We start from the raw sequence: 24,345 nt of genomic DNA, 5'->3' as shown, positions 1-24,345 counted from the left end.
TTGGATATGTTTTGGTGCATTTAATTAGTTCCCAAAACATCTGATTTGAGGTGTTTTTTGAATGGTGTTAGAAATATCTCAACAAGTCTTATGTAAAATCAATCATACTTGAATTCACCTAATACTGTGATGAAAAATTGGTATAAAGTTGCATGTGATGTCTTATGTTGGCAGGTTGTTGCATCCAACCATAATATAATGATTTGTAGGATTCAAAATTTATTTAAACTAAAACTAAATGAAAGTTAAGAGACTAATTAACAATTTTCACGAAAAGCTTTCCAGCTTTTAGATGATATCAAGATGCTCTCGTTTTGGTGGCTTAGGGCAAAATTCGTCACCTTAATTTGATTGTAGTTATTAAACTTGGTGGCTTAACTCTTTTATGTGTTTGAGCATTGACTAAGCCCCCTATTGTTTCTCCTTTCTTACTTACTTATGTTTTGAACTTTATTGTTGTTACAATAACTTTTGTATTCTTCTTTGATAGGTTTTGTACAAAGGAGAATATTTGTTCGGTGTTATATAATTTATTTTGGCTTATTCAAAAAACAAAATTCATGAAAACACTTCAATTTAGTTTGTATGTTATGGGCCAAAGTGTATTAAAATATTGAGTATTAGGATAAATATATGATAAAAGCTTTGATGAACTCAAATGATAGTGAAACATATTGATCAAAAGATTGTGATGTGTGTACATAATACTTTGGGTCATGTTAACATATAGATAGCTTCACAAAATACAAACACATTGGTCCTGAAAAAACATATTAGCATTGGTCCTAACATGCAGTTTCACAAGATACACAAACACATTGATCTTAACATGTTGTAGCTTCACAGGTTGTTCCTAAAAAAAAAACTAAATTTTTTAGTCTTTGACAAAAACAAGTTGAGACACATAAGTCTCTAAACCAGAATCTAGTCAGATACCATCTGATAAATGTTGTTAGAGATTTATAATCTTTTACAGACTAAATTATCATTTTCATGTATGTTAAGGTTATGACATATGAAATGTCACACCAGTTCAAATATGCGGAAAAAAATAGTTGTGATAAAAGTTTGATTGAAATTTAAAATGTTCCACTTTAGAGATGTTCATGTTAGTCTTTGAGAATGTTAAAGAGTCTCATATTAAATAAAAGATGATATGAATATGTATTTATAAATAGGAGTAATTAGTTCACAAACTCGTTTTATAAGGATAAATTTGACCTCAAATCTTAAGATGGTATGTGCTCAAATATGATTATGTGGAGGGAACAAATGTAACAAAAAAGAATAAATTTAAAAAAGAATAAATTTTCAAAAAAGAATAAAATTTTCAATTTAGTTTTAAAACTAAAGGTCATGCCAGTGAAGGAACCTACAAGAAAAAGGTTTGTATCTTTAAAAAAAAATTGTATCAAAAGGACATTTTTTTAATTTTTTAAAGAATTGACTACACAAATTTCAATATTTTATTACTATATTTACTTGCTTAATAAGCACCATAGCATTTTCCTTAAACTATAAACTATTATTAATTAATAGATTACTATGTCTCTATTCTATTATAGAAAAGAAAAATGATATCCATCACGAAGCTGTACAATGTGAATTGTAACACGATAAATATTGCATGTATTTCACTCACCAAAACTAAAGTACCGACTTCCATTTATATCTCCACCCTTCCTTAATATCCACTCTACTCAAATTTCTCACTGCTATCGGGATCAGGGTGAGGGGTGCAAACAGCTCAAACGAGCTGGGCCTCCCTCAAGGATGGGCCTCATTTTTTTTTTATATCAAGTATAATGGTGGTTTCTTTTTAGGCCCCCTTAATATCTCTTAGGCCCCCTAAGATTATTTCATTCTCTCACAAGGATGGGCCTCTTTTAGGATTATTAGAATTAGTTCCTCTTGATTTTGGTGTTAGGTGGGGGTTCCTCATGTATACGGTAGTCATTTTCACCTCTGGGTGTACCGCATATATACGGCACCTTGTATTTATCTTTTAAAAAATATAAATAGAACATTGCTCTTTAAAAAAAAATTATATTTTGATTTTATCACTGGCCTCTTTTCATTTCCAGAGCCGAGCCTCCAAATTCTCAAGGCCGGGATAAATTTGCAACAATTCTTTTTAGTTATGTATAACATGCACTATACTTTTAAATTAATTGAGAGACTAAGTGGATTGATAAATACTTCAAGTTTGTCCATGAGCTTGTTGATTCTCATACTTTTAAATTAATCGAGTGACTAACTTGATTGATAAATACTTCAAGTTTGTTCATGAACTTGTTGGTGTAAGTCTTAGAGACCAATATATTAAACTTATGTCATGTATCATGATTTGTATTATTATTAAAATTGACTCAAAATTTGATGGATGAAAAATATTGTTGTTAAAAATATAAAAGATTTGTTTTAAATATATTTTGTGCTTCAAGAAGATTGTTGTTGAAAATATAAATATATTTTTGTACTGTATGAAGGAAGATTTGATGCAAATATATATTTGAAAAGGAATATTTGATGCAAATATATTTTGTGTTGAAGAAGAAAAAAATAAACGTATCCTTAGCATGATATCCATTCCAGATTTATGAGTTATATTTCTTTATAAATATAAACTTTGTATCAGATGAAAGATAAGAGAGTAGAGAGCCAGAAAACAAGGGTTTAGAAGCCAACATCATATCTAGCGTTTGTAGAAAATTCTCTTGGCAACAAACACTAGGGTTGAGATTGATTCATCTTGGAGAAACACTATTAAGATTGAGTCTTTTGGTCACAAGAAGAGATTCGAGACTTTAGGTAGATTTAAGTTTGAAGATTGATTATTGTAACCCTTTGATATTTTTTTTTTTATTATTTAAAGTTACTCATTATTACAGTTGAACGGAGAGCTGCTTTCTCCCGTAGAGTAGGTCACTATTAAACCGAACTGGGTGAACAAATTTGTGTGTACTCTCTCTCTCTCTCTCTCTCTCTCTCTCTCTCTCTCTCTCTCTCTCTCTCTCTCTCTCTCTCTCTCTCTCTCTCTCTCTCTCTCTCTCTCTCTCTCTCTCTCTCTCTCTCTCTCTCCTCTTCTCCTTCTCCTTTGTTGTTCTATATTTTGCTTGTGTTTATAGCGGAACATTGATATCTAGTCAGGTTTTAATATGAATTGAGATAATAATATAAAACGTAGAGACTATTACTATTATCTATATAGACTGAAGACCACATTTAACATGTCATGTATATGATATACTCCCTCCGGTCCTTAATATAAGAAACAATTGACATTTTTAGTTCATTGTTTAAGTGATGTATCTAGTCTATATTTTCAATAATGTAGTTAACTTTTTCTTATATTAAGGACCAAAGAGAGTATTAAATTAGGGGTTGTATTTATATTAGATTGAGCAACCACGAGAATACTTACATAATATTTAATAGGTGCACATAAGGGAGTCACATGAATAAACTAATCACTTCTTCAAAAATCCTACTTGAAGCTTTGATTGACCTGACTAGCATCGATTACCTAATAATGTCTTCTATTCATGCGGACTAATTAGATGTACTTTAGCAACAAGATTTCTTCATGTTACGTGTTATATGCTGATTTTCCTTTAAAACTATAATAATTCATTCTCAAGACTAACTTAATTGATAAATACTAGTTTAAGATACGCAATATATACTTATATAATAATAATACAAGATCAAATAAAAGAACATGAATGACAATAACAAATATTAATAAAAATATTTTAACAGTTATTGAAAAAAAAATGATTTCGTTTGATTTGTTTGTTTAAACTTAACTTCCAAGTTAGTAGCAGCAATGATTCCGTTACGGAACAGAGACAGTACGTTTTTGGCGTGAGACTGAGTCTGAGTGTGCTAAAAACACTCTTAAAACTTTCCCTCTTTCGTCTTCCACTCTTTTTCCTTTACACTTCATTTCATTCTATAAATTGCTACTCCACTACATTTTTCTAAACCCTAATTTCATTCATATTCATTCTTCAACAATAAACCTTAAGGTACATTCTCTTGCTCTCCTTCTTTTCCTTTACATTCTTCAACTTTCTTCACAATTTCGATTCTCGCTTTTTCCCTTTTCCACTAACACTCGCTTTATTCTCTCGCTTTCAATTTCACTCCTTCATTCTTGCTTTATCAAAATCAACGTTATTACAACAGATTAACAGTAGTAACATGCCTCTTTTTGCATTATGCTGCTGAAAAGTTTTTTTTTTTTTTTTAATATTTTTGTTTTGTTTTTCATTTCTATGTTTTAGGGTTTAAGCGTTTTCTTTTCCTTTTTGTGTGTGTTGAAGATATTGTTACAAAATTTCTGGAAAATGAGCATGGGTTCACAAGTATTACTTAAAAGTTACACTCTTTATTTCATTTTTATTATTTTTTTTTTCTTTTTTCAAATGCTGCTTAAAAGATAAATTAGCTTTATATTTAGTTAATCCTTTGTATAAGTTCATTCCTAGATTTTTATTAGTCACCTTTGTAATTAATTAGTTGCTTGCTGAGTAGTGTGTATTAAGCCTACTAGACACTTCTTATAGAAGGTGTGTCCGACACGACATACATGTGATTACATTCAATTAATTTTATTTTATTTTTTCAAATATTTACCGATGTCGAAGTGTCAGTGTCATGTCCAGAATGTCTGTGTTTTTGTTAGTGCTTCATAATTTTTGGCTGATATATTGTTTATGGTTTGATGTTCAAGAATACGCTGGAAATATTCTGAGCTTTCTCATGGCAACAAAAGAACGTCCTGTGGCTGCGCCGAAAAAACCAGCCCTTACACCGAAGGCTATAATACACCAAAAGTTTGGCAAAAATGCTTGCTATGTGGTAGAGGAAGTGAAAGAGGTCTGTCAAACTGAATGTCCAGGGTTAAGCATTCCTCAGATGAGGCCATCTTTGTACCGTTGCACATTGCAGCTTCCAGAACTTACAGTTGTGTCGGGGACCTTTAAGAAAAAGAAGGATGCAGAGCAATCTGCTGCGGAGATGGCTATAGAGAAGGTATGACTCATTTCGAATCAGTATGCAAATTATTGATAATAATGAATAAATTGTTGTGCTTGTACTCGAATATCCTTTTACTTACCTGTTCATTTCTTTATTGGTTCAAACAAGTTATTTATAGTTGCCAAGAAGTGGTAGAATTGAACCGATAAAATACTTACTGGTTACATTTAGTTATTGATGATTATTTGTTATTTTAGTCCTGCTGTAAAGATGACAATAGCTTAACTGCCTAAGTAGAAAGTTGAGTTTGATTTCTTGTATTTGAAGATGTCAATGCCAAACACACACTTGTATGTTAATTTTACTTTGTTGAGTCTTTTCAGTAATACAGTAATGCATTTGAAATGTTACATAACTTATAATGCTATGGTAGACATTTACTAACTTTCGTTTCCTCCAACCCACTTGGGTTGACCTGGTGGTGCTGGCTTGGGACCTTGGAGTGTGCTCCTCTCAAGGTCTCAGGTTTGATTTTCACTGGGCTAGTTTGGCTTCTTCAAAACAAAAAACAAAAAAACTTTCATTTTCTTCCTGGTGTCCTCGTTCAGCCCAACTAACGATTGTCAAATATTGATCAGATGGGCTCAATTGAAATGGCAATTTTTTCACTAGAATTTCAAGCCCTTAAAATTTTCTGATGATTTTTCAGATGGGCTCAATTTTAATGGCAATTTTCTCTAGAATTTCAAGCCCTTAAAATTTTCTGATGATTTTTGTTTTTGGGTCAATGTCTTGTAATTTAGAGGCTTTTTTTAATGTGGGTTTCAATTGTATTTTATACTGACTCATTGTTTCAAACTATATATGTTAAATACAGAGGATAGGCAAATGGATCGTTTCCTAGTGCCGATTATACAGTAATAATTTATCCAATATGCATGCTTCCTATCTGCATATTATTTTTAAAATTGCTACTGCTATGTAGGGACTCCTTTGTGTTGTATCATATCTGCTATTTCAAGTGTTTACCTGTTTTGAGAGGATTATGACATTTAAACTTTCACAATATTACAACTATGAATTACTCTCCTGCAGATTGGTATCATTACAGAGACCACTGATCTTACTCCTCAGGAAGCACAAGAAAGTTTAGTTGCCCGAATCGCCTATATCTTTTCAGAAAAAGTAGGTAATTTTTTCTGTGTATTGAATGATGCCTACTTTCAGTTATGAAAATAAAGTATATTAAGAGCACAACAATCCCTCTTATGTAATAAGAGGTGTTTGGAAGGGCTTATTTGAGCTTATCTTGTGACATTAGCGGTTATGCAAGTGTGTGAATAATTTTTAGAAATAGTTTATGATAGTTGGCTTATAAGCGCTTATCTTGTGTTTTTGGCATATTTGATAAACACCTTCTATTGTAGAAACAGGTTATATACAAGATCTTATATGACAGTAGTGCTTAAGTAAACTGTTCTACAAACTCGCCCTAAATCATTTTGTTGTGTTTAGCCGGATGATCCAATGACCCTTCAGGTTTCTAATTCTGTTTCACCTGGCCATCCTTATGATTTCTTTTCCTATCTGCTAGATTGGTCTGTAAGTAGCCAATTATTGGTTGAGCTGGTAATTTAGACATTTGGTGATGAAGTTTGAGAACAGATTCCTCACTGATGTTGCCGTTTACTATTTAGTCTGTAGTTAGTTTCAAGTTATTGAACATCAATGTTTGTTGCAGTGAACATTAAGGATACACCACTAGAAATTACTATATTCTTATTCCCTTCATTCCCGATTGTTTGATGCCAAGCAAATAATTCTTTTAGAACTGGTCTGATCTCTGAACGTTGTTGGACATTCATAGGTTGAAAACATCAAGTTTATGAATTCTATCTTTCTACTTTCTTTTAGTTTTTTGGTCCTCTAATCTTATAGTAAGATATGATATACAATTACCCCTTGCTGGTCATCACATTGAAAAATTAGTCAAAAGGAAGTATTATTTTTTTGGACTTCATGATTTTCCAATATTACATGTGTCAGTGAATTTAAATTCAGTCTGATACCATTTTTCTTTGCCATTCATCACCTATACAGTTTCTTATATCTGATCATCCGCTCAGTGGTCACATTCGGGCTAGTTTGAGAACAAAGAGCGATCATTATGGATCAATTCCTATTTCTGTCATTGCTGTCTGTGATGCAAAGATTTTTAGTTTGTGTAAATGTATTAATCCTGAGGTGGAGTCGAATCCGTTTTTGGTCCTTCCATATATAGTAAGGTCTGCTACCAAGTTAAATGAGTTTCTTGTTACATCTGAACAACATATCTGGATTAGAAAGCTGAGTCCATATCCACAAGATATTATAGAGTCGTTAATGGAATTGGGCGATACACAAGAATGCATTCAGGTTGAAGCCATACGCATTCCTAGTTCAATGGAAAAATATGTTGAAGCTGTGACTCTCCGTATGTCTTTAAGAGAGTACTACCTTGATATCATTGCAAATGAACTTGGTTTAAAAGATGGTGCCAATGTTCTGATTTCAAGGTATGATGTATTTACAGAGATTTTTCTTAAACTAGATAATTGTTTTCTAACTTATTCTTGATCTTTGTGGCTCCAATAGGAATATAGGCAAAGCTTCTTCAGAGACCAGACTGTTCTTTGCAGCTCAACAATCATATCTACTGGATCGGTCTTTTGTATCGGGAAATGGAAAAGAAACCGAATCTCTAAATGCAAGGGCAAGATACTTGTCTGGGCAAGATATAGTTGGTGATGCAATCTTAGCATGCATCGGATATACACGGAAATCTAGAGATCTTTTCTATGAGGATGTAACTGTTCGATTATATTACAGGTCTCTTTAAATTCAAGTGTTTATTGAAATTTTAATAGTACAATGATCAACCTTATATTACATTCTTTGGCTAAACTTAATACTTGGTGAAAAGGTGTTATTATGTCATGCATTTTTGCTTTATTATTGCGGCCAACTGAATTATTTTTACTTTGGGAGACCAACCTGTAAAAACCTTTGCTGCTTTTGATAATTGTGAGTAGATTTCCTATTAACTCGTCTTAACTTAAAACCTATCTAATAAATAATTTCTCCAGGTTTTAATTAGGCATCCCACGGTTGCGTAGGTTAAGAAAGATAAAGGGACCTCTCTGATGTTGCTGCAAACTGAATCTTCATAACAAAAGTAGAAAACTTAGATTATTTAACTTGGAGGTTTTTCTGTTCTTTCCAACTTTTATTCTCGTTTGCATGATGCTTTTTTGGAGAGTATACTAGTTTTGTCCTCCCATCCATTTTTGCATCCGTTGAATTCTTTTAGATGAGCATTTGTCTTTTTTGTTGGTTAGAAATATTTGTCGGTTTCTGTTTGTGTAAAATTATTCAACTCTGCATCATTTAGTGATTGCTAGGTTTTCTATACAGGATGCTTCTAGGGAAGACTCCAGGGGGCATTTACAAATTATCTAGAGAGGCACTACTCACAGCTGAGTTGCCTTCAAGATTTACCACAAGAGTTAACTGGAGGGGTTCCCTTCCCAGGGATATACTTTGTATGTTTTGTCGCCAGCATCGCCTGTCTGAACCTCTCTTTTCCATTATAAGTCATCCTCTCAAAATACCAACTGAATCATCAGAGTCGTGTTTTAAGGCTGCAGGCTCTGGAACTGATGTGATTGAATGTGTCAATGGGGCCTCTGTAAATGGATGTCCAAAGCAATCAGATTCAGGGATGTTTAAATGTGAAATAAAGTTGCTTTCTCGGTGTGCGGAAGTAATACTTTTGTGTTCCCCTGATGATTGTTACAAGAAGCAGAATGATGCTATTCAGAATGCCTCATTGAAACTTCTATCATGGCTGAACAAGTATTTTAATAGTGTAACTGCTCCTTTTGAACAGCTCTATGAGACTGCAGGAAACTTCAGCATCCACGTTTTTTCCAAAAACCTTTTCAGAGAGATTCTAATTGGCCAATCCATTCAGAATCGCCATCTTTATGCAATGCAGTGTAATAAATCACTTGAGCCAATGTGTGCAAATTCATTACAAGACATGTTAGTAAATGGCGTTTGCAACTTAAAGATTGAAGGTCCAGACTCTGGTGTCTGTCCATGCAATGGATCTTTACCTTGTATTAGTTATTCAGTATCTTTGGTTGTGGAGGGTGAAAATATGAAAGAAGTTATTGAATCTTGTAATGAGTTTGAGTTTGAGATTGGGGTTGGTGCTGTGATTTCATACATTGAGGAGGTTGTGATGCAGATGTCTGTTGGCCAGTGTGCTTATTTCAACACGAACTTGCTCACTTCTGATTTGATTTTTGCTTCAGCTGGTGATTCAGCCAAAATGTCGTCCTTATCTTCTAGTGAGTTACTTTCTCCTGTTATTCTCCCCCTAAACACCCACACATGTACGTTGTTTTGCAAGCGGCTAATTTGCTGATTCTAAATTGAAAATTGTGTTGATGGTTTTATATTCTTATTTTTCAGAGGCCTGCTGTGTGGAATATGAAATAAGTTTGACCAAAGTTGCAGAACCTCCAGAGGAAAGAATGGAGCAGGCTCTTTTTAGCCCTCCACTTTCAAAGCAACGAGTGGAATTTGCAGTGCAACACATTTTAGAATCCCATGCTACTACTTTGGTACGCTTAACTTTCTCAACTTATTTTCTTCTGTTACTCCGAGTTGTGAGTTTGAGGTTCTCCTTCATTGCAGCTTGATTTTGGATGTGGATCTGGAAGCTTGTTGGAAGCATTGCTAAATTACACAACATCTCTGGAGAAAATTGCTGGTGTTGATATTTCACAAAAGGGTCTTACACGGGCTGCAAAGGTTTACATGCACTTTCCTATCTCAAAATTTGCATTTTAGTTTTTTTTTTTTTAAGTAGAATACTTAGGGTTTAGGCTTAGATGTGCAAGAAAAAAAGTGTCTTCTATTGTTTGGAATATATAATACCAGGGAGCGCTGTCTGAACAAGATTGATCCTAAATATGTCAAAGTAATGACTTCTGTCTGACCGTGAATTCAAGATAACGGAACAGTTTTTTATTGAATGATAAAGGTGAGCTCAAAGGCTCTAAAATGGTGGAATAATAGAAAAGAAAGGATAAACCGGAGTGTGAACACTCCTACCAGAGCACAATGCTCCTAACCTGAGAGAAATCTTTCCTAACCAACTTCTAACAATCTCAATGCATTCCTCACTACACTCCCCTCCCTTTTATAATAGAATATTCCCTAAAATCAACAAAAGTGCCAACTAACTCTTATTTCCTATGCTTCTGCAATCTTCTAGAATGTGCCTTGCCTAGGTGTCCCATCATTGTCCCAACTCTATCAAGATCTTGAGGTGTTTATTACGTCCATCTTGTATTATGTAGTCTTTGTGCATAATTGCTAGGAACACAAGAATTGAATTTAAAAGAATTAATGAAAGAACACTTTTAGTGGGAAAATAAGAAAGAATCAGAGAGAAAACTCTCCTCCAAGGGTTTCCCACTCTCTACAATAGAGCTACTGCTCTATTCACCAAACATTAACAAATATGAATCCTTACCTTCTCTACACAAAACCATACACACGATAATTTAACTACCCCACTACCTAATACTTCCCTAACTCACTTCTAACCTCATATCCTAACGAACTCATCTTTATCCTTGTCCTAACAATAATGCTGCCCATAACTTTTGAAAATAGAAAAGTAATTGATCATACAATTGTCATTATTATGTTGAGTATCATGTACGTGCCTTATTTAACTGATGCAGATATTTTAATATTTGAGTAGATGTCTTTGACTTGATTTTTACTGACTTAAATTCTGCTCAGTGTGGAAATATTGTTCAAAGTAATGAATTTATGTTGGATGTATAGTTGATGCTGGCAGCCTTTTGATCTTGGAGGTCTTGGTCTTATAGGACCTTCTAGTGCTTTGTGTTGGAAGCTGAAATCATAATTTTGTTTTTGTATGTATGTGAAATTTCTGCCTGTAAGCTGCTTGATTTTGCGTGCATAAATTGTGCAGGTACTGAATTCAAAATTAGATGCAAATCCAGATGCTGGTGTGACAAGAATTGACATAAAGTCAGTTATTCTTTACGAAGGTTCAATTACAAATTTTGATTCCAGGTTGCATGGGTTTGATATTGGTACTTGTTTAGAGGTATTTCTTGATCCATTTTATATTCCTATTATTGTTGACTTCATATTTTTTGATAGAATGTTGACGTAAATTAACATTTTTGATTAAGTTCATTGTCTGTAACTTGAGTTTGATGTTTTAAATTGCACTGTGTCAGATGATTTCATATTGTGATGTTTGGATTAGGGGAAATCATGTGACTTCAAAAAATTTCAATTTAGCTCTTTCGTTTAAATTGCAAATATGGAAGTGTCTCATGAAAATTTTAGTAAGGAATTCATACCACATGCATGCAAATTTAGCTAACTTTAGAGGAGATAAACCCACCCCATGTTGCCAACATTCATTTTTACACTTTTAAATACTTTAGGCTTAAAAACTGGATAATGCTGCTGTTATGGTCGTTCTTTAGCCTGTAAACAAGCACTTCTACATAAACCCATGCTTGCTAGCATTCATTTTAACATATCTTAGTTTAAACACTTTACGCTTAAAAACTGGATAATGTTGCTGATGTGGTCTTGCTCTTTAGCCTGTGAACAAGCACTTCTACATTCTTTTCACTTGGAAATACCTCTGCTTCAATTTGCTGGAATATACTTTATACATGCAACAACTGTCATGTTCTTGAGGGGACAGAGTATTTTGCTCATCCATGATGTTTAAACCCATAAATCTGCATTTGCGTAGAAACTCTGATTATCTTGGAACTGAATCAACCGATATAAATTTATTATATAATGCAGGTGATTGAACATATGGATGAAGATCAAGCTTGTCTCTTTGGGAATGTGGCATTAAGTTATTTTTGTCCAAAGATTCTCATTGTTTCTACACCAAATTTTGAATACAATGTAGTGCTACAGAAGTCGAATCCCCCTACCCAAGAACAAGAAGAATTGGACGGGCAAACCCTCTTACAGTCATGCAAGTTTCGCAATAATGACCACAAATTTGAGTGGACCAGAGAACAGTTCAACCAGTGGGCATCTGACTTGGCTGCACGGCACAATTACAATGTGAAGTTTAGTGGGGTTGGTGGTTTTGCTGATGTTGAACCAGGTTTTGCTTCACAGATTGCTGTGTTCAAAAGAGAATGGAGTCATGAAGATGAAGTCCAGACGCATACTGATGATATAGATAGCCATTATAATGTAATATGGGAATGGAGTAGCAAAAAGAAATAACTTTTTTTTTCTTTAAAAGAAGCTAACAGAATGAGACTTATATAGTTCTGATTGCTGGGCTTGCAAGAAGACAACCGAAATAGAATGGATGCTAGGAAATAAGGGAAAGAAGTATTGATAGGTTTAGTTAAGGGATAGAATCTGAAATTGCTAGGATATATGTGGGGAGATATTTTGTGGAGCTGGATGGTTAAAAAGTTAGGGTCTTCCCCTAGGCTGACATGAAGTTTAAAAGAATACACATGTTGGTTTTTTATGGTAGAATCCTATTATTATTTTATTATAAAGATAATGGCGATGTTTGGTTTATTTTGCATCCGAGACAAGAGATTGTGTTTTGGTTTTTCATCAATTCATTCGGCGTATTCAAAACACTAATAAAAAAAGTTGTATATTTAACTTTTTAAATATCAACTATTCGTAAGAGCAGATTGAAAGATAAGATAATTGCTATAAATGAAGTTCAACACATAGTGGCTGTAAGATATACGTACATGACCCATGAAAATATTTTAAAGAGACATTTGCTTGAGTTAAAGAAATTTGAAACATTTTACAGAAAACAAGACAAATACGCATAAAATGCAGGAACATGTAAGCTAGAACATAACAACTATGCATGAAATATCGTCACAGCTTCCAAGAGATTTGGCTTCTTTGACTAACTTTGTAGCTGCTTTTTGAGCATCATCAACATCCTTGATACAGTCACAAGCCTCTTGATTCGTCATCACCTGCAATAGTGAACCTAAGTTTTAAGTTGATAATTACAGAAAGTTGATAATTCTAGCATAAACAAAGTATCCTCGTACCTTCCATAGACCATCACTTGCAAAAATGATGAATTCAGTGTCCTCGTCAATTTTCTTGATCATCACGTCTGGTTCTGCAGTGATGTGCTCCTTCAGTTTTCCATCTCCAAATGCTCTTGTCATTGCTAACTGGCCATCCACTCTTGGAACATCCCCTTAACATTTAACAAAATGGAGGGAAAAAATGATGCATATTGAGTTATAGACAAGAGAACTTTAAGTTGAAAACTTTTAATCTTTCATTCTGATTGTTATATTATTAGAAAACTCTATCTATTCAGCAAAAAAATAGGTGTCATGCATAGACTTGAAATTCTTATGATATACAGAAGTAAGTTTATGTTCATGTATGAAAAAAGAAAATTATTACATGATGAAGGAAGTTATGCATTTATAAATTTTGTTGAACTTATTTCATCATTACCAGGTCTCTTAAAAACACAACCTCCTCTGCTCTCAACCAGATCTTTTTCCTTTTCCGGTTCGTGATCCACAGTAAGTTGTTTTGCAAGACCATTTTTACATGATATTGCTCGAGAATCGCCAACATTTATAACTAGTAGCTTTACTCCATTAATTAGTATTGCTACCACAGCTGTTGATCCTCCACGCCAATCGGCTATGTTTTCTAAAATCTCGTTGTCTGTAGCTTTACATGCTTTCTTAACAGCATGCACTGGATTCTCCCAGAAATCAGGCTATCCGTGCATGATTAAGAAATCAAATGGAAGTGAGAATAATAATGTGTAGACAGAAATATATAATATATCGATTACTAAAGTATATACCTCACTCAATATATTTTGGAATAGATGGTTTTGCAAATATTTTGCAACATCAGGACCAGCGTGTCCATCAAATATTGCATACAGTCCTAAATCATATCCATTGAGCTTCCTGTGTTGAGCAAAAACATAGTCCTCCATTCCATGGTTCATCTTTCCTTCAACTAAATGACATCCATGGCTGAAATGTCGAGTCGAAGTTTTATTATCTTCATCTGCGTCTTTCGTGAACAGACCTTTGTGAATTCCATCCTGTGAGAAGAATAGAAAAAAAATGTTATCTAATGTATTTTGAAAGTGTCAAGTATTCCCAAGTAAGTATAACTAGTTTTTGATGACATTGCAAAGAATGTATATACGACAATTTCCCACAAGATAAACTGAAAATGTATACTTCTGCAACTGCAGTAGGACCGTCATCTCCTAGTAAGTACTCTCCTTCCTCTTGTTGATCTTCAATCACATCATCATCTCCTTCAGATTTTTCTTCATTGTTGTCATCACCGGTTTCATTGTAATTTCCATCCTCGCTATATTTTTCTTCTCTAGTAAAGATATCTTCTGCCTGATGTTGAATGAAAAGCATGAATTTGCAGGCTAAGATAATGAGGAAGGTGCATTGCCAAGGAAATTTCTTTGAAATATTGTTTATTAATAGAAGTAAAATGTTTTATTTCTTTGCTTTATCACTCGGACAATTCTAAAAGTAAATCAATTCATGTGCTTTGCATGTTCATACCGTGTAATACTAGCTCTATTTTCCGCTATATACACCTGCATCAGCCTTTGATTACATTGTAATGCTAATGGGCAAAACAAGAGTAAAAGAGAAAAACCTTTCTGTCAAGAGTCTCCACATAGCTTCCCTTTCTTGATGTCTTCTAATATACAAGTTGTTAACTTAGATCGTTGATTCGTATAAGCTTGTGATATCAATAGAAAGAGAAATATATATACCTTAAAAGCAGCATGATTCCCATCAGCAGTCAAAGTAGACTTTCTCTTATGCAAGTTAGAATGAGCCTGATCAAGACACAACAAAATCACATGTGAAATGTGAAATACTGAAAATGTGAAGACTAACTTTTTTCGGATTTATCCATGAGCGTATTTGATCAAATTATTTTCAATGTCTGTGTCGTGTATCCGTGTTTGTAGTATTTCACATGCTCAAAGTCGAAGAAACTATTTATTTCTACACTATCTAGAACTTCTTTACCTTACCTATTTTCTTTTTGTTTCATCTATATATACTCAAGAATCCACAAAAGAAGTACATTTTGCTTTGCTAACAGATCACAATTACCTCTAAATTTGTTTAGGCAAATCCAAAGTTGAAACACACCTTGTGTTTTTCAAACGATTTTCAAGTGACGTGTTGCATTCTAGTTCCCAAATCCCAATAATGTTTTTACCTTGGCAACTTGAATTAATTTCCTTTACATTCTTTCTGAGAATTTGACTCAGTTTTTACCATCTTTGACAAGACTTTGCCAAAGAAAAGGTACAACATCTTATATGACTTACTCAAACAATTGGGTTCATGCACATTCTATACACATATTTTGAGACATAACTCCTAATCTAAACCCAATTGGATACATGCTGTTTGTTTCTCCTTCTAATTATAGACAACCAATATTCAGACGCAAGCAATGTTTCAAACCAGAAAAACAGCAATCCAATGTTTTCTCAGTTAATTTACTGGAATATGCTAACTTCTAATGCAAGCGAGAGCCAATTTTATCAGTAAAAAATGAAATCAACGATTTTTTACCGAAAGAGGGTAGGAAAAAATTGTTAGTTTGTTTGAACTTTCTGCAAAACATATACAAGATTGACATTGACTCTTTAGTTAAAGATATTGCCTAGACAATTCTCCAAATTTACATTTTCGCATAAAATTCTTCTTGTTTTCAAGATGAGCGTATAATTCTTTCAAAAAAAAAAAAAAGATGAGCGTATAATATAAAGTTGCCTTAATACATGATAAGTAACACATGGACGCATATTATATACTAATATACAATATATTTAACACATTATTAGTTTTTTTTTTATTTACAAAATGGTTAAATATGTTTTTATTCCCTATGAAGTTCACTACTTTTAAGTTTAGTCTAAGTTTAATCTTATTTTGCTTTTATAGTGACTAAATATAAAACTAAAAACTAATTTTTTTTTTTTCAAACAAGCTCTAATGACCAATATTGGAGAAAATTTATGTTGAGACTAAATTTAAAAACTAGTAATTTTGTAGAGACATGAAAACATATTCAATATATATACACTTTGAAGTTTGAAGCAAAATGGTGACAAATTCATAATGGAGTGTGACACACACACACACACACACATATATATATATATATATATATATATATAGCAGCATCTTGAATGAAATAAGCGTACCTTCATGATAGTTGTTTGATGAATGACTTTCTCTTTGGCTGAGTTCAAAACTTGTAAACAACAAACAAAAGGTGGTGAGAGTTGAGAAGGGAAAGGAATCATAGTTTATAACATGCAACAATATAGATATTTAATTTTAAGAATGTGAATGTAATGTGTGCAAGTGTCGAGTGTGTAAGGAAGTATAATTATTTGCAGGGAAAGAAAATACACGTGGTTATAGAATTTGTAGGGCAGTGTCCCTCACCGTTTGCATTTGATTTTTGCAAACTCACAACACAAGTAACCATTTTATATTATCAAAAGAATTTTACTTCTCTTGGGACAATGAATACTGTAAGTCCGTGACTCTATCGTCAGTAATTTTAGTAAAAATAATACGATGGTTAAAATATAAACTTAGTTAAATAGTGATAAATCCAGTAGAGTTAACAGATAGCCAAGTCCTTTAACCATGTTGCCTTGATTGAGTTAAATTTAATCTGCAATCTGCATATACAGAAAATTTCTTGTTGATAGAGATAGAGGTTAAGTTCTCTTGTAGTTGAGTTTAGTATGTAATCTGCATATGGATTAGTTTCTGATTTTTTTCATTTAATTCAGCATTCTCCTAAAACAATCAATTATGTCAACAAATAATTATTTTCGGACTTAGAAATTTATTAAAAAAAGAAAGTTGTTTTTTGACATAGAATACTTCCTATTGACACAAGTAAATGACCAAATTACTCCCAGCGGTAGTTAACTGCCTCTGGCATATACGCAGGCAGTTAACTGCCGCTGGCTTTGCTGGTTTTTATTATGATTTTATGCGTTTTGGTCGAAAAATCAAAATAAATTGAAACTTATTCAGAATTCTACAAAACTTTACAGACCCTCTATATATATTTTTTTTGAGCTGTCTGCAAAAAATCAGATCAAAATTCAATTTCTAGGTCGAAGTTTTGATGTTTTGGTTTCTTGAGTTAGTGGCGCATTAAAAATTCATATTTAATTCATCCGTTGTCGAAAAATTCTAATTTTTTGCGGGAAATGTTTTTTTTTTTTTATGTTCTTAATATGTGTACAAAAAATAATGAAAAAATTCAACCTCTATATAACTTTTTCGGATGCGCAGTTAGAAAAATATTGCAATTTTACGCGTTTCAGTAAAAAAATCAAAATAAATTGAAGATTACTCGAAATACTAAGAAAATTTGCAGATCCTCTATATGTATTTTTATAGAGGTGTTTGCAAAAAAACAGCTCAAAATTCAATTTTTAGGTTGATGTTTTGATGTTTTCGTGTCTTAAATTTTAAGCGCGTTAAAAATTCATATTTAATCCGTCCCAAATCGAAAAATTCAAATTTTTTGTGGGAGATGTTATTTTTTTGTTCTAAACATGAGTGCAAAAAAGCGTAAAAAAGTTCAACCTTTAGGACACTTTTTTGGACTCGCACTTGAAAAAAATTGTGATTTTGCATCGTTCGGTCGAAAAATCAAAATAAATCGAGACTTAGTCGAAATGCTTCGAAACTTTATAGACACCTCTATATAACTACATATAGATGATGTGCAAAGTTTCGTAACATTCCGAATATGTGTCGATTTTTTTGTTTTTTCAATTGCGATTTTGCGCGTTTCGGTCGGAAAAAAAAATCGAGACTTATTCGGAATGTTTTACAAAACTTTTCACATCATCTATATGTATTTTTTATAGAGGTGTTTGTAAAGTTTCGTAGAATTCTGAATAACTTTCGATTTATTTTGATTTTTCTACCGAAACGCGTAAAATCATATTAAAAAGCAGCAAAGCCAGCGACAATTAACTGCCTCTGGAGGAGCCAGCGGCACATATGCCAGAAGCAGTTAACTACCGCTGGGGGTAGTTTGGTCATTTACTTGTGTCAATAGGAAGTATTCTATGTCAGAAAAGTAATTTTCTTAAAAAAGAAATTCCAAAACGAGAGATGAAATTGGGCCAACATTAAACCCACGATGTACTGAGTCGTCCTGGCCCAGGATGCATTTATTTTATTTTCTAGTTTAATTTATTTAATAAAATAAAATTGAAGTGAAATGAAGATAACATGAAACGTAGTAAGCATTATTTAATTGGAAGGGAGGGTTTATCTTGATATATATTTGAAATTTAAAAAAAATTAAAAGAGCATTATGATTAATGATCATTTAATAATTCAATCATGCCTAATTGATTTTAAAAAACTTTTTATAGTCTTCACAATTCAAAAGAGAAAAATAAATCCTCACATCCCTTTTCTTTCTAAACCCTCCATCCGAACATACCTTTAGAATTTTGTCGGTTTGGCACTGATTTGCTTTAGATGAAAAAGCATAGTCAAGTAACTTTTTGACAAATAACTTGTCAAATGTTCAGCTGGTCTTTTATTCAGGCTTCAGATGTTAATTTTAATTTAAGTTCAGAATCATTTGCTTCGGTGTAGCCTCTTATTTGAAACATCTTATAAGCACAAGTTTAGGTGAAATGTTAGAACCATTTATATGTTTTTGCCTAAAAACATTCTTCTTAACATGGTGTCAAATTTTTCAAGATCAATCAATCATGTTTCACTAAACAAACAGATTATCTAAGATAGTTCACATGTCACAGCATTGCATCATAGTCTCTAATTTCTATAACATAGTGATCAAGAGTTTTTACTAGTTTCATTCAACAATAAGATTTTAAATAGTTGGTTAACAATAACAAAAAAAAATTTAACCAATGGAGAGAAAGGGAAGGAAGAAGGATTGCAGATAAGAGTTAGAAAGGGGAAAAATCTGTGTCATATCCTCATAATTTCGAATCAAACTCTCCCTTGAGATAAAATTTACACTTGAATGAATAATAAGATATTATAATTTGAGCCTAATGGGGCCTAAGTGTACAAGAAAGAGAGAAAATGAAATTCAATGAATTAAAAAAATAGTTGAGTAGTAGTACACACATACAGAAAACATAGACATGTAATTAATTTATTAGTTGATTATATCTTAAGTAATCATTTTCTTTACTTTATTTGGAATAGGTGAAATTATGACTCCGTTGATTTTTGCTGTTATTGTTAGTTTGTTGGTTGTCCGGCTTGCTTCCATTGGACATGGAGTTGGTCAAGGCGCGACTACAAGGAAGGCTACAGAAGGGATTGTATACAACCAGTAATAGATGATAAACGATGTAGAAGGAAACTTAGCAATGCAAACTTCAAAGTCTCTACTGCCTCCATGGTGTTGGTGACTGTGTTTGCACTATTGTCAGTGATCCTAAACGCTGCCAAGCTTCCATGACAAAACCAACAAAACAAAAAAAAAGGTTAGAAATAAGCAAAAACAAACATGGGCATTAAATAACCGGGACTCAGTATTAGACCCAAACAACTCTCATGATATGGTCATGTCAAATTTTCACATATGAGAGGATTGAAATTGAGGGTCGCCGTGTGTATGTTTAACAACAAATCTTAACTATTGAAGCAATATCCAAAGCTAATTTTCATAGCCCTGTAGCTTATTTAATGTAGAACAATAATAGAAATGAAAAAAGACTAATTGGTAGAAAGTCGGAACAGCTCTCTCTCTCCCCTTTGTAGAAATATAAAATATGCAAGTAAAAACAATGTTAATTTTTGTTTTTTAGCAGGCATGATTGCAGAGGTAATTTGCCATAACAGACACACTAACGCAGACAGGTGAACTAGTCCATCAAAAGTTGCTCCATTTCCCGTCATTATAAGGAAAAGATTTGCATTTAAGTATTGATTATCCCTTTCATTGGGGTAAACCATGCTATCTGGACAAGCATATTCTCTATCCCTGATGTCCTATATGAGTTTCAAGCAACGTTGGTTCACATACGAAATTAGAATAAGGATGTGTGATAGACAGGAAGACTGCAGCAAGGAATGGTTAAAAATTAATGGTGCTGCATTTTTGGCTTGGTGTTTGTCAAGGATCATGCGAGTCAGAAATCACAGGACGAGTCTTTAGGGGTAGGATTGCTAGCTACTACAGAAGGGATTTATTTATTTGGAAGTTGAGCTACTGAGTTTGTTTGGAACGCCGTGAGTCTGTACCGTGCCCTTTGAATAGGAAGTTAAGACTTTTCATCTACTACGAGATATCAGTATGTAACTATGTATGCCTTTTGGTTTGATGAATGGGACTGAGGGTACACTCTTCGATCAACATAGTTTCAGATGCTTTAGTCAATGTTGCTATCTAGGGGTTCACCTCAGGCATGGATCAAAGATCTTCTTGAAATTCTTTTTAGCATGTTACTTTCAAATTATTCTAGTTAGAAATCTAATATTTACATCATACTGTAAAACCATTTAAACTTTTACAAGTGCAAAACTCATTCAAAAAAGATTATAAATTTTGTTAAGGTTTGGTATATTGCAACTTCAGTAAAATGCAAAGTTTTCAACAGGGAAGTCTAAAATCCAAATTGGATTGCGCCTATAGAATGAATTGGATTGAATTAACATGAAAAGCAGGTTTCTGTTAGACAAGCAGAATAAATAAGCAATAAGTACATGTGAAATAGAAGGCAAAGAGAAACAATTAATGGATTTACACTTACTTCAACATTTGGGATATGAGCTATCTTGTGCCAGTCACTGCCTGTATTTTGGTTACATCTCTCAACTAGCTGAGGACATCCATATATCTTTAAATTCTGAAGGTTTTGAAGGCGATCCATATGTTGGGGTAGTGTCAAATTTGGACAGTCGGCAATGAGAAGCGTCTCGAGTGATGTTAGATTTACCAACCATTCTGGCAATGCCATTAAACTCGAACACTCTGAAATGCCCAAGTATCTCAATGTTGTACCAGCTCTTCTAAGCCAACCAGGTAATGCTACCAAATTTGGTAATTTGTCAATTGAAACCCGTTCAAGTTTCAAGGAGTAGTTTTCATCATCTTCTCCTTCATCCTCAAAACTAACCACCTCTTCACAAGCCTCGATAGTCAGTCTCTTTAAAGCACTCAAGTGCCTCAAATCACGTGGAAGGAAGACCAAATTATCACAATTCCACAAAATTAAAATTTGTAGATATTTCAAGTTTCCAATACCTATGAAAGACAAATCAGTGATTTTTGTGGTAATCCACAAAATCCTAAGGCTGATAAGATTCAGCAAATTTTTGGGAATATATGCAAGTGATACACATCTACAGAGATTTAATACCTCTAGGTTATGAAGCATGCAAATGGAATCTGGGAGTTTTTCCAACCTCTGGCAATAGCTTAGATCAAGAGACCTCAAATGCTTCATTTTGTCGAAACAATCCGGCAAGAACTGAAAATTAGAACCTTGAATATTCAACACCCTGATGTACTTGAACTTGTTGGAGATCCATTTGACAAAAGGTTCGGTGATTGCAAGTTCCTTTTGACTAGCATGCCAGAATCCAATGGTTCGGATCTTACTCGGCATTTTACCGAAGGTAGGAACTCCTTCACCACTGTCTGAAAATGATAAATGCTGCACTTTTTCTTTTATATTTGTTGATTTAAATTTTACGACTGCCCTTTCACTTTGCATTGTGAACACAGCAAGGTCGTGAACAAGATCATGCATTTTGAAAAAGTTGATGCCTAGAAGTTCAAGTTCTTCAGAAATAAGACCGTCAATAACCAATTGTTCTTCAGCAGCACATTCAAAAAAAGACCTTGAAACTAGCTCCTGAATATAAAACTCCCCAAGATCTTCTGGTTCCTCATCTTCATTTTTCGTTTGCAGTAGTCCATGTGCCATCCAAAACGAAATCAGCTCCAAATTAGTATATTCATAACCCTTAGGAAAAATTGAACAATAAGAAAAACATTGTTTCAATCCAGATGACAAGTGATTATAGCTTAGTTTCAACGCAGCCAAAATGCCATCATCGTCTTGAGGGTTCACTTTCCAAATTTCACTATCTCGTACTTTCTTCCACTCACTTTCACCAGGCCTTGCTCTAAGCAAGCACCCTAAACTTACCACTGCTAGGGGTAACCCTTTACACTTTCTAGCAATGTCCTTCCCAATCTCCATAAGCCTTGGGTTGTGTTTCGCCTCTCCTGCTGGAAATGCACACTTAACAAAAAGCTGTAAACAATCTTCTTCTGGGAGATACTTCAAGCTGTGCTTATAAGCATTCCCCATTATCGAAGCAACCCTGTCACTACGAGTGGTCGTGATAATCTTATTCCCAAGTTTATCATCATCACCATCATGCATCCCCAGTAAAAGATTTTTCAATTCAAGCCATTCTCTATAATCTTCATTCCAAACATCATCTAGAACAAGCAAAAATTTCTTCCCCCATAACCTTTCGCGAAGCATATTTTGCAATTGATCAAAACTATACTTGTGAGCATCTACTTCCATTCCATGCATAGCTTTAAGAATGTCTAACACTAACCTCTTAACATCAAAAACATCAGAAACAAAAACCCACATACGCAAATCGAAAAGCTCAATCACCCTATCATCATTATAAACTAATTGAGCAAGTGTTGTCTTTCCCAACCCTCCAATTCCAACAATTGGAATAACATCAATCTCATCATCATCGCTAACCAATAGTGGATCCATCAAGAACTTAATAATCTTTTCTTTCTCTCCATCTCTACCAATCACATGAGAAGGTCTAACATAAGAATGAGTCTCTCTTGTAACCCTAGTACTACTACTTCCACTGGCATGATTCTCTGATACTATTAAACCCAATTTCATCCTAAGAGAAGCAATCTGATCTATTCTAGTATTCATATGTTTGATCTTATGAGCCATTTGAACACGAAATGTAAGAGGGTTAGTAGAAGATGAGAGAAAACGTTGTACCTTAGTGTTGAAGGTTCCATGTTTTTTGACAACATGTTTCCTTAAAGATTCAAATTCAATCTCATCAAAAATGTCCCTAGCATCAAACAAAGCATCTTTGAGTTGTTGAAGCCAGAGTGAAATGGAGTTGTTTTGTGTTTGTTTGTTTTCAGCATCAAGAATGAATGCATTGATGATGGTGAGAGTGTTTTGGAGATTGGTTACTTCACGTTGGAGACCCTTTGCCATTGAAATGTTGTGGAAAGCTGTTGTTAGTAGTTTGTCTAACATGTTTGTTAACAAACCTGAAACTGTTGAAGCCATGTTCTTGTTTTTCTGAAACTGTGGAAGTTGAAGTTTAAGGAATAAACAAAGTACCATAAGGTTCAAACTTCCAAGTACAGGATCTCCAGCTGGCGATACAGCAGTGCAGAGATGGAGAAAAATATAATAATGTGAAAAAGATGACAAAGTGAGAAAGGTGCTTTGCAGCGAGTGGAAGACGTACTCCCTCCGTCCTAAAATACAAACAAAAAAATCTCATTTTCTTTATCTCAAAATATAAGTAAAAAAGATCAACTTTTATGCTATTAGTATGTATTTTCAAACAAATCATCTTTTCCAATGTAAAATTAAATGCAAGTTGCATTCAATTTGTTCTCTTTTTTATTTTCTCCATAATTTTTAACAAATGAGAATTATTTTTACATCTTTTCATGAAACTTATTCTAAGAACACAAAAAAATTATACCTCAAATCACTAAGTGTTAGTTTTCTTAATAAGTGTGAATTAGTGTTTTTAGCTTATAAATTAGGACGGAGGGAGTATATGATTGAAAATGCAACTACTTTTTTTTTTTTTTATTAAGCATTTTTTCGTATGTGAGATAAAAAAAATTAATATTAAAATTATTGATAGATAAGCAATATTTCTAAAATAATAAAAGTTCTATTTAAAAAATATCCTAGAGAAACAGTTAAAAAAATTAAATTTTATATTAGAAAAACAACTTTTCAATTTAAAAAAAAATCCCTAAACTCTTTTTTTAAGAAAAAATAAACTTGTTGTATTTTATTATTATTATTAGTAAGAAAATTAAAATTGTTTATAATTTTAGTCGCATTAGGCCGAGTTGACCAAAGTCCAAACTAAGCGTAATAGTGACAATGAAAGT

The 24,345-nt window shown here is 33.3% G+C and overlaps 3 protein-coding genes across 4 annotated transcripts; 1 reads left to right on the top strand and 2 right to left on the bottom strand.

Annotated features, from left to right (window-relative positions):
* Positions 1–3,834: 3,834 nt before the first annotated feature.
* Positions 3,835–12,674, top strand: LOC25493375 (small RNA 2'-O-methyltransferase). Its single transcript, XM_013601861.3, has 10 exons — positions 3,835–4,031; positions 4,739–5,040; positions 6,082–6,171; positions 7,087–7,541; positions 7,621–7,854; positions 8,440–9,380; positions 9,505–9,656; positions 9,730–9,846; positions 11,045–11,182; positions 11,908–12,674. Exons 2-10 carry the CDS (start codon positions 4,768–4,770, stop codon positions 12,346–12,348), a joined length of 2,841 nt encoding a protein of 946 aa, XP_013457315.1. The 5' UTR covers positions 3,835–4,031; positions 4,739–4,767; the 3' UTR covers positions 12,349–12,674.
* A 105-nt stretch (positions 12,675–12,779) lies between these two features.
* On the bottom strand, positions 12,780–16,518 carry LOC25493374 (probable protein phosphatase 2C 58). 2 transcript variants are annotated; one of them, XM_039833162.1, is made up of 8 exons: positions 16,358–16,518; positions 14,903–14,968; positions 14,782–14,826; positions 14,340–14,510; positions 13,949–14,197; positions 13,585–13,858; positions 13,161–13,315; positions 12,780–13,082 (listed from the first exon to the last, which is right to left on the bottom strand). In XM_039833162.1, exons 1-8 carry the CDS (start codon positions 16,457–16,459, stop codon positions 12,948–12,950), a joined length of 1,197 nt encoding a protein of 398 aa, XP_039689096.1. In that variant the 5' UTR covers positions 16,460–16,518; the 3' UTR covers positions 12,780–12,947. The 2 variants fall into 2 exon arrangements, with proteins under 2 accessions (XP_039689096.1, XP_024638738.1); XM_024782970.2 differs by having other exon boundaries at positions 14,782–14,823.
* Positions 16,519–19,258: 2,740 nt separating this feature from the next.
* On the bottom strand, positions 19,259–23,654 carry LOC25493373 (putative disease resistance protein RGA3). Its single transcript, XM_013601858.3, has 2 exons — positions 20,942–23,654; positions 19,259–19,638 (listed from the first exon to the last, which is right to left on the bottom strand). The coding sequence occupies exons 1-2, from the start codon at positions 23,549–23,551 to the stop codon at positions 19,624–19,626; spliced, it is 2,625 nt and encodes an 874-aa protein (XP_013457312.2). The 5' UTR covers positions 23,552–23,654; the 3' UTR covers positions 19,259–19,623.
* Between the last annotated feature and the right edge of the window lie 691 nt (positions 23,655–24,345).

The sequence above is a fragment of the Medicago truncatula genome, chromosome 4 (assembly GCF_003473485.1).
Source record: "Medicago truncatula cultivar Jemalong A17 chromosome 4, MtrunA17r5.0-ANR, whole genome shotgun sequence".
Lineage (NCBI taxonomy): Eukaryota > Viridiplantae > Streptophyta > Magnoliopsida > Fabales > Fabaceae > Medicago > Medicago truncatula.
The sequence above is the reverse complement of the archived record's forward strand: the minus strand, read 5'-3'. Positions and strand labels throughout refer to the sequence as shown.